At 42.6% G+C, this 18,627-nt stretch overlaps 1 protein-coding gene across 1 annotated transcript in view; it reads left to right on the top strand.

Annotated features, from left to right (window-relative positions):
• Window positions 1–583: 583 nt before the first annotated feature.
• Window positions 584–18,627, top strand: part of UPF3A (UPF3A regulator of nonsense mediated mRNA decay) — a gene marked incomplete at both ends in the record, with an annotated part of 35,704 nt that continues 17,660 nt past the window's right edge. Inside the window, 9 exons of the mRNA XM_079722085.1 lie at window positions 584–790; window positions 1,504–1,610; window positions 3,449–3,555; window positions 4,739–4,837; window positions 4,954–5,064; window positions 8,382–8,437; window positions 8,527–8,685; window positions 13,560–13,723; window positions 15,423–15,717. Coding sequence (XP_079578211.1) covers window positions 584–790; window positions 1,504–1,610; window positions 3,449–3,555; window positions 4,739–4,837; window positions 4,954–5,064; window positions 8,382–8,437; window positions 8,527–8,685; window positions 13,560–13,723; window positions 15,423–15,717 — 1,305 coding nt within the window. The remainder of the gene's footprint in view (window positions 791–1,503; window positions 1,611–3,448; window positions 3,556–4,738; window positions 4,838–4,953; window positions 5,065–8,381; window positions 8,438–8,526; window positions 8,686–13,559; window positions 13,724–15,422; window positions 15,718–18,627) is intronic.

The following is an 18,627-nucleotide window of genomic DNA, read 5'->3' as shown; positions in this document are numbered from 1 at the left end:
TTTGTAAAAGAAAAACATGTCTGCTGCCCCATTGAGCGTCTCAAAAAGTTGAGCGAAAATTATATTGGAAAACATTAAGGCCCTGTTTTGAGTGCCGTGAGTCTGAGCTACTCCAGTCCTTGACACCTGAGTCCTAAGGACCGTCGAAGTGAGCCTTCTTTCTCTGTGGCCAATTTCTTCTCTCAACGCTGGGGCATTTATTCTACTCCGTAGAGGAAAGCCATGTACTCATTTGTGCTGTTTGTCAATCGCCTGCTTTTTCTTGAATGTAATTGCTACTGCAGCCCAGCTCCAGCTCCACGTCCTGGCCACGCCCCCACGCCCCCACGCCCCCACGCCCCCACGCCCCCACGCCGCCACGCCCCCACGCCCAGGAGTCGAACGTCCCTCCCTACGCGCGTCCCCGGGCCCCGGACGGGCGCGGCAACGGAAGTCGGGGGACGGGAGGTGGATGCGGAACTGCAGCCAGGGATGGGGGAAGAGGCGAGCGGCCTCTGAACAGTGGGGACTGGGTGGGGCAGCCCAGTCCTCGCGAGATTTCGGCCCTGACGAGAGGCTGCAGCGGCTCGGCGGCGGGTCTGGGATGCGCTCGGAGAAGGAGGGAGAGGGGGGCCCAGGGGTGGCCGTTACTACGCGGGGTCCGAGCGGGAAGGAGAAGCCGTCGCCCACAGAAAGCCACTTCCGCCGGGAGTCTCAGCGGCGGGAGCCTGAAGCGCCGGTAGCCTCGTCCTTCGGCTGTGGGGGCGGTGCAGTCAAACCCTGCGAGGAAAAGAGGACGGTCCTCAGCAAGGTGGGGGCGGGGCGATGTGAGGGGCGGGGCCGAAGGTGCGGTAGCCCTGCGCTCCGGGGCGGAGCCGCGGGCGCTTCAGCACCGCGGACAGCGGCCGGGCCGCGCTGCCCCAGCGGCGTCGGGGCTGCTAGGGCGCCCTTGACGCGATCTTTTCTGGCTTTGGAGGAAGAAAAGTCACTTCAGCCTGTGGGTGTTTCCCGTCGAGGCTGGGACGCTGGGCTTACCAGTGCCGGGCAGTAGCCTTCCACGTTGCCGAGGGTCCGGTCCGGTCCAGGGGAGACGGGGCAGCCGGGAGAGCAGAGCCCGTGGCGCTGGAGTGGACGCGGATGGACCCTGCGGGCGGGAGGCGGGAGGTGTCTACCCCATGCTTTGCTGCTGTGGATGTTGCCCTGCATGTACCTTACCTCCTGGTAGGGAGCGTGGGGGCGGGCACATACCAACAGTTATCTGGTTTTAATGAAAAGATTTCATGAAAAACGGCTGCTCTGCCCAGCCTTTTCTGACCTCACCGATCCCTTTTACATTATTCAGCCCTTGTTATTCTTTTGACAGCCATGTTCTCCATGCATATGTTCCTTAATCTTTACTAAAATGCGTGTTTCTGCTGGACTCCTGGGTTAGATTTTACTCTGAGCATAAACACGGTGACCAAGCTTTCAAGTAGGCTTAATACAGTACCACTGAAAGGAAACCCAGCCAGCGTTTCTCCCCAGGTGGTCATCCGGCGGCTTCCTCCCAGCCTCACCAAGGAGCAGCTGGAACAGCAGCTTCACCCCCTGCCCGCACATGATTACTTCGGGCTCTTTACTGCTGATCTCAGGTGAGAAGATTTTACCAACGTTAAGAGGCTGAGAGGGAGTTCCCTGGTGGCCTAATGGTTAGGACTCGGAGCCCGGGTTCAACCCTTGGTCGGGGAACTAAGATCCCACCAGCTGTGCGGCATGGCCAAAAAAAAAAAGGCTGAGAGGTTTTGTCAGTTGATGGTAAAGGAATATAGATAATAGAAGCCATCTCTGTTTCCATCTTCTTTCCCACATATACGCGGAAATCAGTGCAGGCCTTTATTTCTGCAAGTTATTTCAAAGTAGGCAGATAATTAAATTTCCCTAAAATAGATTTGAAGATCTCCATAGCACCACCATAGCCTAAAAAGGAAAGCAGTCTAACAAAGTATTAATTTTTTTTATTTTGGATATCACTAAACCTTATTTCATATAACCTTTTAAAGTAAATTGTATTAAGATAAAAGAAAGAAAAGTGAATAAATAATAGATGTATAACCTAATGCATTTTTACAAGTGAACACACCCACGTAACTAAGACCAGATAAAGAAGCAGAATACTCCAGACCCCAGAAGCCCCTAGTGTTCCCTTCTATCACTGACATCCCCACCCTCAACCCACCCCTGCTAAGTTATATCTTTTTCAGTTACCTTTTACAGCTTGGTAGGAAGATGTTTCTGACAATAATTTAACACTTCAAAATCTCCTTTTTATTAAAAAAGAGAGCAGACCTCAAGTTAGCCCAAAAGATGACAGTTCAGCTAGAATTTGGTGATTTTCACTCTGTGATTTCTTATTATCTTTATTATTCTTTTTCTCTTCAATATCATGAGTTCTCATTTATGGTAGCCATTATAAACTTTCCTTTTGAATAAATACATTTAAGTAAAAAAATGTCAGTTCAGTCAAAGAAAAATATCACAGGTAAATGTAGATTTTGTTAAAAAAACCCAACATAAACATGATTTTTTGAAATGACTAAAGTTTAGGAAAACTAGTACAATTACAGGAGGTCAGGCACTGGACTCAGTGACTCAGATTGGAATCCCAGTCCCACCATTTTACTAACTGCTCCCTCTGTGAGCACCTAATTTCTCTGAGCCTCAGTGTTCTCATCTGTGAAATGGGGTTGAAAGTTTCCACCTATGAAGGACATTGGTAGCTGTGAGCTAGAGGGGAAAGGCTTAGTTCTTCTGTAGATCCTATGCCATGTGCTACAATAAATACCCTTTTAAGATACCTAAATGTGTTCTCTAAACCAGTAAAGGAGCTCTTTTACAATACAACATTTCCTTCTCTGAATGAATCGTGACTAGGTTGTATTGCAGTCATGACACATGATTAGGAATGATCTTTGAATAACCTTGCCTTTGATTTTCTACCTCTGAGGACCAGTATTTTTTTTTTTTTTTCCAGTACGAGTGCCTCTCACTGTCGTGGCCTCTCCCGTTGCGGAGCACAGGCTCCGGACGCGCAGGCTCAGCGGCCATGGCTCACGGGCCCAGCCGCTCTGCGGCATGGGGGATCCTCCCAGACCGGGGCACGAACCCGTGTCCCCTGCATCGGCAGGCGGACTCTCAACCACTGCACCACCAGGGAAGCCCTGAGGACCAGTATTTTAACCCTGGCTCTGTGCAGTAGAAAAACCAACCTAAAGTGTCTCTCCCAAATCATTAAAAAGATCTCGGTTAATATTTTGTTTGTTTTTGGTTTATTTGCTAAAGAATATCCAGATTGCTGTAATTAACTGAGAAATGGTTCTTTGGCATAAAGGTTTTATCTGAAGTAGTTTGTTGTATCCAGAAAAGAAGAAAAAAAAAAAGACAAAAGAAGTCTTAAGTTTTTTACTGTTTTCATTGTTATCTCTTCTTTCAGTCTTTATCCTCATCTCTATTCAAGAGCATACATTAATTTTAGAAATCCTGATGACATCCTGCTTTTTAGAGATCGTTTTGATGGATATATCTTCACTGACAGTAAAGGTTGGGTCATTGGCTTTTTAAACTCTTTATTATAATTTCTAAGTACATTAAGTTTTGCTGGATGTTTGTGAATTTTAATTGAGCCCTTAGATGCTAATCTAAAATAAATTCATAAATTTTGAGTATGTTATTGTGATTATGGGCTTATGTTAAAAATTAAAATTACATATAAACCAAAGAATTATAGCAATTTCGTGTAGTAGTGACAACCTATTTAGGTATTATCATCAGGGAGTGAAGTTTTTCACGTAAATGAGTTTTCTGGATAAGTGAACTTTTTACTCTTTTTCGTTCCCAAAGTAAATTATTTTATCCTGGTACTATGTACTAGGCATCATGGATGGAGCACTGAAAATGAAGCAGACATTGTCCCTGTCTGTCTGAAGCCCTGCTGTCCTCCTGGTTCTTGACTTTATTCTGAGTAGTTGAGGATAAAATAAATACTCAGAAGTGTCTTCCAGATACCTGAACGTTAAAGTGTCCTAGTCCTCTGGCAAATATGAAGGCGATCCCTCAGCGGGTTTGGTAGCCGGGCAGAAGTGTTCCCTCTCTCGGTGAGGCAGATGCTCTCCGCGAGCGTTTGTGTGTGTCTGTTCCCCGCCACCCCTACATAACAACAGAGTCAGCTTCAAGTGACTTTCATTCTAGATTTTTCTATTTGAAGCAAATCTTACCTGGATATCATGAACACCCTTTGAAACCCTCTCTTCTAGCTGAGTGTCTCTTGTAAACAAAGTCATTTCCTTGAACTCATATACCAGATTGGTAATTGAATTAACCTTTTAAAATTAAAAAATGTAAGATGTGACTAGGACACCTATTGAAAGGTATTCCAAAATAAGCTCTTTGGTGGGAGAGCAATAAGGTTTATTGAGGTAGAAATTACATATGGTAAAAAAAACCACTTTAAAGTGTACAGTTTAATGAATTTTGAATGTATTCAGTCATGTAACCACAACTACAATATGAGGAATTGTGTTATTTAGTAAATAAGTGCTCATCCTTTGTTTAAATCTGGAGTTTGATGTGCTAAGATTACTGTTACTTGAAAATATAATTAAATTCTATTTTAAACAGTAATATTGTCAATGCTATGCTCAGTGCTTAAGTAAGTAAGACTATTGTTTTAAAATGAATACAGTAGAATTTCAGAATGGCTTTTGTAATTTGTTTCCTGTTAAAGGCCTAGAATATCCGGCAGTGGTAGAATTTGCTCCATTCCAGAAGACAGCCAAAAAGAAGCTAAAGAAAAAAGACACCCAAACCGGAAGCATTGAAGATGGTGAGTCCTTTTTCCGATGCTGGATTGTGAAACTGCATTAAACACATTGGTCAAATATAATTTCTCTCTCTATATGGGGAAGAATATATTTATTTTCTTTCTATCTTAATTTACAGATCCAGAATATAAGAAGTTTTTAGAAACTTACTGTGTGGAGGAGGAGAAAACTAGTGCCAACCCTGAAACTCTTCTGGGGGACATACAGGCAAAGACGAGAGAACTTATTGGTCTGTTTTGCTCATTTTTTTCCTCTTTACTTTATTGAGATATGTATTTATAGAGTATATATTTGTTTTTCCTTTTTCATGATTATTATAGAAAATTGACACATGTGACAGGCCTGGCAGAAATACAGAGTATTTCCCAGTTTTGACAAAAGGAAAAGGGTGGCAGGATGGTAACTTGGGAAAATATTTCTGAGCATCTGTTGATGGAGGGAGAACACCTGAATTTTCAGTTACAGTCACTTTGTTTCAAATTATGACGCTTCTGAACGAGCAGTAGAGAAGACATTTGAGCGCTGTGTGCCGGACTGCGTCAGGTAAGCTTATGTCTCAAAGTTGAAGTCAGTCATCTTTGCAAAGAGCAGTCGTAGAAAGGAGATGCTTTGCTTAAGTATGAGGTCATCTTGCTGTTGTTCAGAAGACTATCAAGGCCCCTGAGCAAGTGAGGCAGATGAGTGGATAAGCCCAGCCAGGGCACAGAATCTGGTTTGAATCAGGCCTTCAACCCTCTGCCCCCAAGTGGAATATTTTGGAAATGGCTCTCTCCTAGCAGCGTTCCCCCAGAACTCAAGAATAGACGTGAAACTCCTTTATCAGGCAACCTGCTTGTCTCTCCCAAACATGCTTGTAGTGTCTCCCTTCCTGCCTCTGCCGGGGCTGGGGCCTCACCGTGCAGCCCAGTGCCCCTCCCACCTGTTCTGCCCTCCCTTCCCCATGCTTACCTCCTGCTCACCCACCAAGACTTACAGGACAGAATGGTTACACTGTGGATAATTTATCTTCTTATTTGTCTGTCTCTCTCTGCATTAACCCTCCTCTCACTTTGTCTCTCCACGCTCCAAGAGAACTGTATTTTTGTCTTTGTAGTCTTAGCATGTAATACATTGCTTGAACAAGTTTAGGTATTTGGTAAATATGTGTTGAGTAAATTAATAAAAAAAAGGTTAACATTATGGAAGCATTCTTCATTAGTCTAATAATGAAGTTTTATATTTTATAAGAGGTGATTCAATGTGTGGCTCAAAGGATCTTTAATCACTAAAGTATTTATGGAGATGTGCTTAGCACATGTTGACTGGGTACCGACTCTGAGCCTGGGCACGGGGACAGCACCAGAACAGGACACACAGGCTTCTGCCCTCATGCAGCTGCCCTCCTACTGGGGTGACTGTAGCAAACACACGCAGAAATGCTCAAGCCAGAGCATTTCCACTTGTGATAAGTGCCACAGACGTAATGGAATAGAATAATGGGATAGAGAGAGAGGCCCCTCTGAGACCGTATTTGAGCCAAGACCAGCTGGGCCAAGAGATGGAAGAAGAGGGAACTCCAAACACAAGGGCTGGAGGCTGGAGCTCAGGGCCTGCAGGGGCGGGGCGCACGCCTCTGTGGTTGGCACATGGTGGGCAAGGAGCAGAGTAGCTGGAGAGGTGGGACCACAGCGTGACGGGCTGGATTTTATTTGAGGGACATCTGGGGACCGAGGGAGTGATGTGGTCTGATGGATTTTTTTCCCTGTCACTCTGGTTGCTCCATAAGATGGAGAAGCTGGGCTCTAGTTAGGAGGCTCTTGTTGTCGTCAGGGAAGGCTGCTTGAACGAGGGTGGCAGAGTCAGCATGTGTTCTGGAGGTTGAACTGACCAGACTGGCTGAGGATTGGGTGTGAGGGCAAGAAAGCAGAAAGGATCAAGGCCTCCAAGAGCCTGACTTGAGCAGATCAGTGGGTTATGGCACCAGCACTGACGGGGGGAAGAAACAGTATTGAGGGCAAATCGTGATTTCAGTGTAGAACATGATAAAATTAAGAAGAGTTAAACAAAGCAGCAAATTAGAAATTATTTACAGAACTCACCCTCCTCGTCCTGTTTCTTTACTGCTTCTTCTTAAATGCCCTTGTACAGGGCCGCTGCAGGGAAGTAGCAAGATCTTTCACTTCTGGGCAGTTGTTAGATAGCCACTTGCTGATCACACACACATCCCCCACCAGAGTCCAGCCACCCTCCTGCAGAGGAGGGACGAGCCTGTCCTCTCCCGTTCCCAGCACCTCTCCCAGTGCTTGGTGCACAGTAATTATTTACTGAATGAATAAATGTGACTTAGAATCCACTAGCCCAGGACGAGCCTGTAGAACTTTTGTGATTCCTCTTTCTGCCTATTTCAATTTAGTCTTAATCAGGCAATTCTTGGCAAATGCCTTTTTCTTTTCTTAGATTTTGACCTTTAGTGGATTCTTATGGTCAAGGCTGAGCAGTGTGAGTTAAATGCAAATGTTAGTTCACTCTGAAGTTGCAGATGAGTGCAGGCATATCAGGGTCTTTAGAGCGGACAGACCTGGGCTCAGGTCCCAGCTCTAAGACTTAGCAACCGTGGGACCGGCTTCCTCATAGGTGGTTGTCGCCAAGCCTAGTAAGCGAGAACGGTTCTACTGTTGGTTAAATCAGTGTTGTACTGCGTGGTTGCGCATCTTCTGTTTAGTAAATGATACACTTTTATGGTTTGTAAAGCACTTTCTTATACAGGGTCCCACTTACCCACCACGTCAGTCCTTTGGGGGAGCAAGGCAGGTGTCTGTAAGAAAGGAGGGAAGGCAGGTGGAGCCTCAGCATCAGCTCCCCAGCCCCGCCCAGGTAGGTCTCAGCTCTGCCCTAGTTGACAAGCCTAGAACCACCGCAGTACAGGGCAGAGTCCTCACTCCTCTCCAGCCCTGCCCTGACCCCATGGGTACCAACATCTGTGGGTGCTTACGTCCCCTCTGTAAAATGGCATTATATTTGCATACAGCTTACCCACATCCTACTGTATCCTGTAAGTCATGTCCAGATTACTTGTAATACCTGATACACTGTGAATGCTATGGAAATAGTTGCCACTGAGTTGCAAAGTCAAAGTTTTGCTTTTTAGAACTTTCTGGAATTTTTTTCCCCATATATTTTTGATCCACAGTTGGTTGAATCTGCGGATGTGGAACCGGTGGATACGGAGGGCCATCTGTATATAAATACGTTATAACGTTTGGGAAGTTTAATGTATTGTTTTCATTTTGCTTTTTTGCTTTATACCATTTTTGTGAGTAATGTATGGGACTCCCTTAAGAATCAGGAATTAAATGCCTAGTGTGTATAAGTCTGTCAGTACCTCCAAATTACTTGACTTTATAGTGACAGAGTAGGAGCTCCCCCAAATACAGTGTAGGCTCATGTAAGTTTTAAAATGATATAATCTTCCCTTAATTATTTTAAAGATTAAATTGAAAGCAAGTATTTAAAATAAATAAATCTTATTTTAGTGTTAAATACTACATTGCAATTTTTGTATTTTAGCTAGAAGAACCACACCTCTTTTGGAATATATTAAAAATAGAAAATTAGAAAAGCAGGTAGGTCTGGCCGTTTACCCAATGAAAAGCCTTCTTGTTCCCATGATGTCCGTGCAGACAATTTATACACATATTTTCCACATCTTTAGAGAATTCGAGAAGAAAAGCGAGAAGAACGGAGGAGGAGGGGCTTGGAAAGGAAACGCTTACGGGAAGAAGAGATAAGAAGGAGAAGGGAAGAGGAGAAATGTAAGAGGAAAGCAGCAGAAGAACAGAAGAAAACTGCTGAGAAAGACGGAAGGATGACGGTAATTTTGAGGAGACGTTTCATTTCTTTTTTCCAAAAATAGTTCAACCTTTTAGGTATTTTAGCTCTTCAGAACTTCCAGGACATTTTCATTAGTGTAGTCTTTCACTGTTATAGTTGTTTTTCTCTGTTCTGTGACAGTCGTTCTCAGATGGTGTTCCCTGAGCCCCAGGGCTTTCTTGAGCGCGCTGTGTTTGGGGGACCACATGGGTGGAAGAGTCGGCGAGGACCAGGTTTCTGGGTGTGACAGAAGCGCTTCACCCAGAGGAGCCCACATTTAAGTGTCGTAGGCTGGGCTTCTGCTTATATTTGCCTTTCAAGAAAGAGTTCCTAACTAAAAAACTACACGTTTGAAACCCGCTGGCTTTGTGTCTACTGGCCTTTCTTTATGCCGACTGACTCATAGAACTGGGTTGTATCATTTCTTTTGTGGTAGCAGCAATGGTTTCTACATCTCTTGCCCAATTTTTCCTTTGACTGATGCATTCATTTAGGAGGGTGGTTTAATTCCCACAGAGGGAATTATCCTCTATGTAAAATTTATTGCCCACATCGGGGTCAGGCCCTACCTTCTTAGTATTCTGCTCAGATGACTTTAAGCCTAGATTTCAACCTCATGGGAATCTTAACCTCTTCCACAAAGGGTTTAAGGTGCCTTTTAGGGATTCATTAACACTGTATAATATAAAGGAAAAAAATGGAAGGTCAGGACTTGAGGGAACAGAGGCAGAAAGGAAAGGATAGGGAAGAGACCACAGTTGCCATAGTTGAGCCCTAGATTAGTTTCTGATATGCTCGGCAGTCAAAAACAGAAAAGTTGATCAGAAATGTAGTTTTCATTATCCATGAAGAGAAAACATGCCATTTCTTCAAGGAAAGCAAAGCTTTTTCTAGGCCTTGACTTCTAAAACAATGTCTCCCATAGGTGGTCCTATGGGGTTCACTAGCAATGGAGGGGATTTCTTAACCATATTCCTGTGAAACACACAGCCATCTATATCGATCAGGACGGACTGGGCTGTGCTGCAGTGAAAATAGTCTCAAGATCTCACTGGTTTCATGCAGCTAAGGTTCTCTTCTTGTTCACATTACGTGTCCATTGTGCATTGCTCATCATAGCCGTTCAGCGAGCCAAGCTGATGAGGCTCCATCTTCCATTTGCTTCCACAGTCGTTATGAAGGGGAAGGGGGTGTGTAACACAGCAGGTTGCACACTGGTTCTTAAACCTTCCACACAGAGGTGACAGGTCCCATCTGCCCACACTTCACCGGCCAAATCATGGTGCACGTCCCCACCTAATCTCAAGCTGAGGGACATTGCAAGTGCTAGGAGGAAAACCTGAAATATCTGATGAACAGCACTAATGAATGACATAACCTCTGAAGACTGTTTCTTGAAATGTCTCTTTTTAAGTTTAAGGATTTGCTGAAAAATTCAACCTGATGGAAGGTGTGGGCCAGGTCATGTTGCTGCAGCACATTTACTGCCAAGATAAAACCTCAATGGGCAAGATGAGTAGGTAGCCGTTTGACCCGCAAGAAATCAGCCAGAGTGGTTTCCTTCATTTTGGCTTTGATGACAATTGTTACAGATCTATGTAGTTTTAAAATCTCATAATCTGATAATAACATTGATGAAATTGAGGAACCCAGTCAAGATTATTAAATGAAGATCGTCCATCCCACCTTTGCCAGGACATGGACCTAATAATGGGCATAGCCAGGGTGTCCCTCTGGAAATAACTCTGAGAGTGTCTTCTGTTTGTCCATGTGGTTTAAGTATGAACACAATTCTTCATAACAAAAGTGTAGCAGATATACTTCCTATAACAATCATACGTAGTCTCAACAGTATAAATTAACAGCCCTTGAAATATAATAAAATGAAACCTTAATATTACGGGAAGGCCTTTGTCATCTTGGAAAGACAGCTCTGTCATGACCAGGGGGGAAGTAGGTATACATCTACAGGTATGCAAATATTGTCTAGCCTTTTCCTTTACCTTTCTCAGCAAAGAATAATAGCACCTAATGCTTTATATTCTGAAAAGCATTTTTGTCAACAGCTTTGAGAGTTTTTCGAGAAGAATCATTAAAACGTGTAGCCTACAATTTCGCCTATAATTTTAGTGAGACTTACAGTATTTGGAATATAGCATTTTATTTTTACATGTTTGAATATGGAATTAGAATCCAAAATAAACCAAAGAAATAAAAACAAATTATGTCAGTAAAAGTAACTGTAGGACTCTTCATATAGAAAAAAAGAAACCAAAACATAGGCACAGCAAGAGAAAGGCTTAGTCTTATTGAATCTGGTAAAACAGAATCCTGGTGGCAGATTAGACCCCAGTGACAATGGGCCGCCTACAGCTCTGTCCTTCGAGTGTCTGGTGTTCTGACCTGACAGTACATATTTGACTCCAAGGGTAGCCTTTAATGAGCATCTGTGCTCAATTTGGGAATCTCTGACCTAAGATTCATCTGGAGAATTCAAAAAAAAAAAAAAAGAAAGAAAACCTAAAAAATAAAATCTGTAAAAAAAGCCCAAAAGAATTTGTATTAATACCCTAAAAGTAAAGAGGCAGAGAGAGGTCCTCATGGCTGTTTTTAACAGTAAAGAAGAATATGATTCAAGGAGAGCCACCCAGTGGTTTATTTTCCTCTGAGACTTGAAAACTAAGCAGTGAGCTCAAGTTGAAGTAGGAAGTCAGGTTACCAAAGTCACAGTAAAATTCCCGAATACTGTATATAAATTGTAGGCTATAAACACTGTTGTCTGAAAGAGTTGTGCGATCTTTTCCACGAAGGTCTTTAAAAACGTGTGTGTGAGATAGGGTACACGCATGTAGAACAAGCATAGATGTGGGCTGCACGGGGACACTTGGCCTGACCCCTGCTGCCCTCCCCGCTCCCTCCCCCCACCACCGGCTCCCCTCGCAGGGAGCTTCCCCCCCACCAGACTCACGCCCTCTCATGAGTGGCCCCCCTCACTGTCTGGTCCCTGCCTTCCCTGACCCCCTTGAGAAACCATTCCTCCTCCTCCCCTGCCCCACACCGCATTGTCCTTTTAGTCTGTTTATCATGTGTTTGTAGCGTTTCATACCACCTGAGATTATCTGGTTCACAGTTCTCTATTTTTGTCACTGTGTATACCGTCCTCCCACCCCCATGGCCACCACTGTCTTGGCAAGACTATCAAGTGTGAGTCCTTAATTGTGGGCACTTGTCTCTTACCCACAACTGCATTCCTAGCACTGAGCCCAGGGTCTTTACCCCAGTTCATGGCACACAGCTGCTAAAACCCTTGTAATCTCTGGAGTGACAGGAGTGTCCTCTGTATGCTAATGAGCTGACAGGTGGCTGTTACCCTGGATAGCTTCAGGATGGGAGCTGCTCATCAGAAAGACCAGGCGTGATTATAGCATTGGAACCTCCAGCCCCATCCCCACCTCTAAAGAGGGTTCAGTCACCAATGGCCAGAGGTTTAATCAATGATGCCTGTGTAACGGCGTCTCCATAAACGTCCCTGAAGCGTGGGGTTTGAAGAGCATCCAAGCTGGTGAACACACATATCCCACTGCCAAGGGGGTGGAGCCCGAGAGAGCCCTGTGCATCTCTCCCATCTGGCTGTGCCTTAGTTGTATCCTTTGTAATAAACCAGTAATAGTAAGTAAAGCACTTCCCTGAGCTCCATGAGTCAGTCTCATTCAAGAACCCCCTGAATTTATAGCCGGCCAGTCAGAAGTATTGGTGACAACCTGGGACTTGCAACTGGCCTCTGAAGTGGGGACAGTCCTGTGGGATCTGACATTAATTCCAGGTGGATAGTGTCAGAATTGGGTTGAGTCATAGGACACCCGGCCTGTGCTGGACAGCTGGGGAGGTGGTGTTGGAAAAAGCTTTGGTTTCAGAAATATTGTAAAAACAGTTCATAGGTGCACAAAATTATTTGTTGGATGGATGGAGACTTATACTGTTGCACTCCCCTGTGATTTGCATATATTAGTTTTTTAATTAAAAAAAGATACACTGTTGTCTGAAAGGATCCCCCCAATAGGCAGGTAACATAGTCCACACCTCTGATGAGAAGCAGCTTGCAGCATTTGCCTGACAGTCTATGTTTCATCCTTAAATGAACTCATTTAGTCTAAGTGTATCTGTGTATAGTTTTTGTCTACTGCAACTTACATAAGTTCACTTTTATAAGTGAGAACAAAATTCTCACAAGTAGACTTTGGTTCATGTTCTACAAACTGACTCTACCTATGGTACTTAAAGTTCAAAGAGCAAGAACAGGGAGGAAGGCCCAATTTCATACCAAAATGTATGTATCATAGGAACCTTCTAAATCTGTTTCAAGAAGGAGAGTAATAGGTGTTTTAAAAACTATTCTCAGTCATTAATATAAAGCCATCCTTTAAAAGAATTTTTTCCGTATTACCGAAGTAATACTTGTTCATTTTAGAAAAACTGGAACCTGTAGATGAAAGGAAAGAAAATAATTTCATTTCTGCCAACTAAAAATAATAACTCTTAACACAGTGTTGCAAGCCTTTTAGACGTTTTTCTATGTGTGTGAATCAGCATACAAATAGAAATTGGATCATTCCACTTTGTAACATTCTTTTCTTCATTAATATCTTTTTTTATCACATTATCCTAAATTGTTTTTCAAAACTAGAAAGTATTTCATTGAAAGAATGTTCCCCTGTGTATTTAACCAAAAACCTGTTCATTGGACCTTTAGCTTATGTTTTTTTGCTATTCAAACGTTTGGGCTCAATATTGGTGTATATTTTAAATTATTTATTAAATACCTTCTTTTATAATATATTCCTAAAGTGATATTTTACTAGCATTATAATTTCTCAGCTTCTCAAGAAATCAGAAAAGGGAGAGGAGTCAAGCACTGAGAAGAAGCCAAAAGAAAGAGGAGAGGAAATTGACACCAGACATGGGAAACAGGAACCCGGTCCCAGCTGTGTAGTCGTGAAGCCCAAGCCCTTGGAGAGCTGGCTGCAGGAGCTCAGGGAAAAGTGAGCCGTGCTTTTGTTTCTCTGACCATGTTAAGCACCCAAGGTTGTCATCGAGTTGTGGTTGTGTATCCTTTGTCAGTATGAGCGCTTATGTTTCATAATCTACTTGGAATTCAAGAGTTTGCTGGCACGTGCTTGCCCACATCTTTGTCTCTCCTTGGCCGGCAGTCACGCTGATGGTGAACTCTTCAGTCTGCATCCTCAAGGCTGTCTTCAAACAGGGAAGTGTCCTGGTATTGTTTCCTCCACTATCTCCTCTCCTGGTTATTCTCTTGGATTCCTGTCTTTGCACTTCCCATCTTCAAGATCTTCTTCCCACTCTCTTTACTTGGTGATTTTTATCAGTTTGGAATTTTCCTCTGTGTTTTGAGAAATCTTGCCCGTTTGATCTTCCAGACCTCCTTCAGTGTATCTGCAGAATTGTAAGTTGGAGAGCCCAGCCTTTTAGGCGCTGGAGATCTTCTGTGATACAGAAATAGAGTCCCAAGTGCTCTCCTTTCTCTGTTGGAGTGGTCAGTCCTCCGGTCCCGCCAGGATCTGCCCAGCAGTTGTGGAAGCTGGTGTTCCACTGGCCCTGCCTCTGCGTGGTGGGGGTGTCCTCCGCCTGCTCACGCACAAGTGGCTCATGAGAGGAGTTTGAGCAGTGCTCTGGGGACAGGATGCACGGCAGTCTCTGAGCAGGGAGCCCCTCCCTCCTGGGTCCGCAGTCGGGGGGCCATGTGCAGCCGGGATTCTTGTTCCCCTGCATGTGGATGCCTGCAGAGCTTCCTGGAGCCCAGGACCACTCCGCTCAGAGGGGTGGCTGGAAGTAGATTTGAGTTTGGAGGGGAAATGGCAAGGTCATGGGATTAGGCTGCTTTTTGCCCAGAATCACGGTACTCAGAATGACTTCTTACTATCTTTCTTGTACAGAGTTGTGATAAAGGTTTTCTTTCTTCTTTATAGGGGTTCTGGTTAATTGGTTTGTTTATAAGATTAATTTGTACATGACTATCAAATCTATGATCACTCTGGTTTATGTTCCAGGCATATCTCTTATTATTGCTTATGATACAGCAGAGCCTTCGTCATGTTTCTGGGGCAGATTTGTGCTTGTAGCTCTTTTTGTTCCCATCAGCCCTGCTGCCATTGCATGCGGGGAGCCACAGACGGTATGTGAGGCTCGTGGAGAGAAAGACTTTAAGAACCAGATGAACTAAGCAGCCACTTATTTACTTACTATTCATTTAACAGTTTGATATATGCATGCATTAATTTTTTTAGTTAATTTTAGCTCTGCTTGGAACAGAAACTCAGCTGTAAATACCAGCTCTGTCTCACGATGGATGTGCATCTGGGCTGCTAGGAAAGTCCCTTGAGTACTTTTAGTCTCATTTACTTTATCTGTAAAAAAAAAAAGGGAGGATTATATTTACTAAGAATTATAAAAATATGTGTATATGGTACCTTAGCATAGTGCCTATTACATATGTGTGACTCAAGTGTAACAGTAAATATTGTTATTACTATTGTTTATTCATGTTTTCAAACGTTTCTTATTGAATGCCCGTCGTGTGCCCACCATGTGCAAACTTGGCACTGCAGTGATGAACAGACTTATGTGTCCCCTGCCTGGTTTTGAACTTGTAGTCTGGAAGGGAAGACAGGTAATGGACAAGCAGTTTATGTAAGGTTATTGATATTTTGTGTTGAATCACAGGTCACAGAATGACAGTGATAAAGAGCAAAGGGACATGGAGAGAAGATTCCGAGGAAAAGAACCTGAAGCACATAGATACCACTTGGATGACAGCAGAAAACATAGAGCTCACTATGAGTGGGATAAGTTTTCAGGAAGAAGCGAAGAAGAGCTGAAAAGGGGGACAGGATTCACCCCAGACCGAAGGAAGAAGGGGAGCCAGCATGGGGGCGGCCCTGTGGGGGCAGCAGAGACACCAGGAAGGGAGAGGAGTGAAGATGGACTGGCACCCAAGACGGAGGATGCGGGAAGCAAGGTTCTTTTATTCACTGGGGATAATCTTTCACTTCATTTTCGTCTGCTCAGAGTATCAACTGTCATCGTGCAGGCTTTTCCAAACAGAAATGTTTTATCTAACCAAGAGTCTTGAGGTGTCTTGAGGTGCAGGACCGTAGCTTCTGACAGCGTCCTAGGGAGCTCACTGCCCTGAGAGTCTGTATTTGCAGAGCAGTTATTCTTGTCCAGTGAGAGGGCACCAAGTCGTGAAATGAAACCAGCATCATCTTTTCTCAGAGAATCAATTTTTTTTTAACCAGGAAGGAAAAAGAACCTTTTATTTAGTATAAAACTGGCACATTCACACTATTTGCTTGAGAATCAGTAATGGAAAGATTATACATTTTCCCCCTAAGACAGTAAGGAAAATATTAATGACATGTCATGGTGCTTTCTTTTACATCATTAACAGAGTTATGATTTTTTTAAATTGAAGTTCAGTTGATTTACAATGTTGTGTTAGTTTCAGGTATACAGCAAACTGATTCAGACATTTTTTTCCAGATTATATCCCAATATAGGTTATTATAAGATACTGAATATAATTCCCTGTGCTATACAGTAAATCCTTGTTGCTTATCTATTTTTATGTATAGTAGTTTGTATCTGTTAATCCCATACTCCTAATTTGTCCCTCCCTCCTTCCCTCTCTCCTTTGGTAATCATAAGTTTGTTTTATGTGTCTGTGAGTCTGTTTCCGTTTTGTATATACATTCATTTGTATTATTTTTAGATTCCATATATAAGTGATATGATACAGTATTTGTCTTTCTCTGTCTGACTTAACTTCACCTAGTATGACAATCTCTAGGTCGATCCATGTTGCTGCAAATGGCAGAATTTCATTCTTTTTTATGACTGAGTAATATTCCATTGTATATATACCACATCTTCTTTATCCATTCATCTGCTGATGAGCATTTAGGTTGCTTCCATATCTTGACTACTGCAAGTCCCCTACATATGAATGAGTTCCATTCTTAGAGCATGTTCATAAGTCCAATTTGTTTGTAAGTCCAACAAAGTTAGCCTAGGTACCCAACTAACACAATCGGCTATATAGTACTGTACTGTAATAGGTGTATAATACTTTTCACACAAATAATATATTAAAAAACATAAATAATAAAGAAAACATTTTTAATCTTACAGTACAATACCTTGAAAAGTACAGTAGTCTAGTACAACAGCTGGCATACAGGGGTTGGCATCAAGTGAACAGGCAAGAAGAGTTACTGACTGGAGGAGGGAGAGGCGGTGGGAGATGGTAGAGCTGAAGGGTCGTCAGCAATAGGAGATGGAGGGCAAGCTGCAGTTTCACTCACACCTGACGTTGATGGAACACACGTCTGCATCTTTGAAAGTTCGCAACTTAAAGGTTCATATGTTGGGGACTTATGTATTGTAAACATTGCTGCTGTGTACATTGGGTGCGTGTATCTTCTCGATTAGAGTTTTTGTGTTTTCCAGATACACACCCAGGAGTGGTATTGCTGAATAATATGGTATCTCTATTTTTAGTTTTTTAAGGAACTTCCGTACTGTTTTCCATAGTGGCTGCACCAATTTACATTCCCACCAACAGTGAACAAAGGTTCCCTTTTCTCCACACCCTCTCCAGCATTTACTGTTTGTATACTTTATAATGATGGCCATTTTGCCCAGTGTGAGGCGATACCTCATTGTGGTTTTGATTTGCATTTCTCTAATAATTAGTGATGTTGAGCATCTTTTCGTGTGCCTGTCGGCCATCTGTATGTCTTCTTTGGAAAACTGTCTGTTTAGGTCTTCTGCCAATTTTTTTGGATTGGGTTGTTTGTTATTTTGATATTGAGTTTTATGAGTTGTTTATGTATTTTGGATATTAACCCCTTGTTTGTCACATCATTTACAAATATTTTCTCCCCTTCTGTAGGTTGTCTTTTCATTTTGTTGATGGTTTCCTTTGCTGTACAAAAGCTTTTAAGTTTAATTAGGTCTCATTTGTTTATTTTTGCTTTTATTTCTTTTGCCTTGGGAGACTGACCTAAGAAAATATTGCTACGATTTCTGTTGGAGAATGTTTTGCCTATGTCCTCTTCTAGGAGTTTTATGGTGTCATGTCTTATATTTAGGTCTTTAAACAATTTTGAGTTTATTTTTGTATATGGTGTGAGGGAGTGTTCTAATTTCATTGATTTACATGTAGCTGTCCAGCTCTCCCAACACCCCTTGCTGAAGAGACTGTCTTTTCTCCATTGTATATCCTTGCCTCCTTTGTCATAGATTAATTAACCATAGGTGTGTGGGTTTATTTCTGGGCCCTCTTTTCTGTTCCATTGATACATATGTCAGTTTTTTGTACCATGATGTTTTGATTGCTTTGGCTTTGTAGTATAATCTGACATCTGAAAGGGTTATGCCTTCAGCTTTGTTCTTTTACCTCAGGATTGCTTTGGCACTTCTGGGCCTTTTGTGGTTCTATATATATTTTAAGATTATTTGTTCTAGTTCTGTGAAAAATGTCATGGGTATTTTGATAGGGATTGCATAAAATCTGTAGATTGCTTTGGGTAGTATGGCCATTTTAACAGTATGAATTATTCTGATCCAAGAGCATGGGAAATCTTTCTATTTCTTTGTATCATCTTCAATTTCCTTTATCAATGTTTTATAGTTTTCAGCATATAGATCTTTTACCTCCTTGGTTAAATTTATTCCTGGGTATTTTATTTTTTGACATGATTTTAAATGGGATTGTTTCTTTACTTTCTCTTTCTGATATTTCATTGCTGGTGTAAAGAAATGCAACAGATTTCTGTATATTAATTTTGTATCCTGCTACCTTGCTGAATTCCTTTATTAGTTCTAATAATAGTTATGTGTGGAAACTTTAGGTTTCTCTCTAGAA

Source organism: Hyperoodon ampullatus, assembly GCF_949752795.1.
Source record: "Hyperoodon ampullatus genome assembly, chromosome: 16".
Classification (NCBI taxonomy): Eukaryota; Metazoa; Chordata; class Mammalia; order Artiodactyla; family Ziphiidae; genus Hyperoodon; species Hyperoodon ampullatus.
This window is presented reverse-complemented; position numbering and strand designations above follow the sequence as displayed.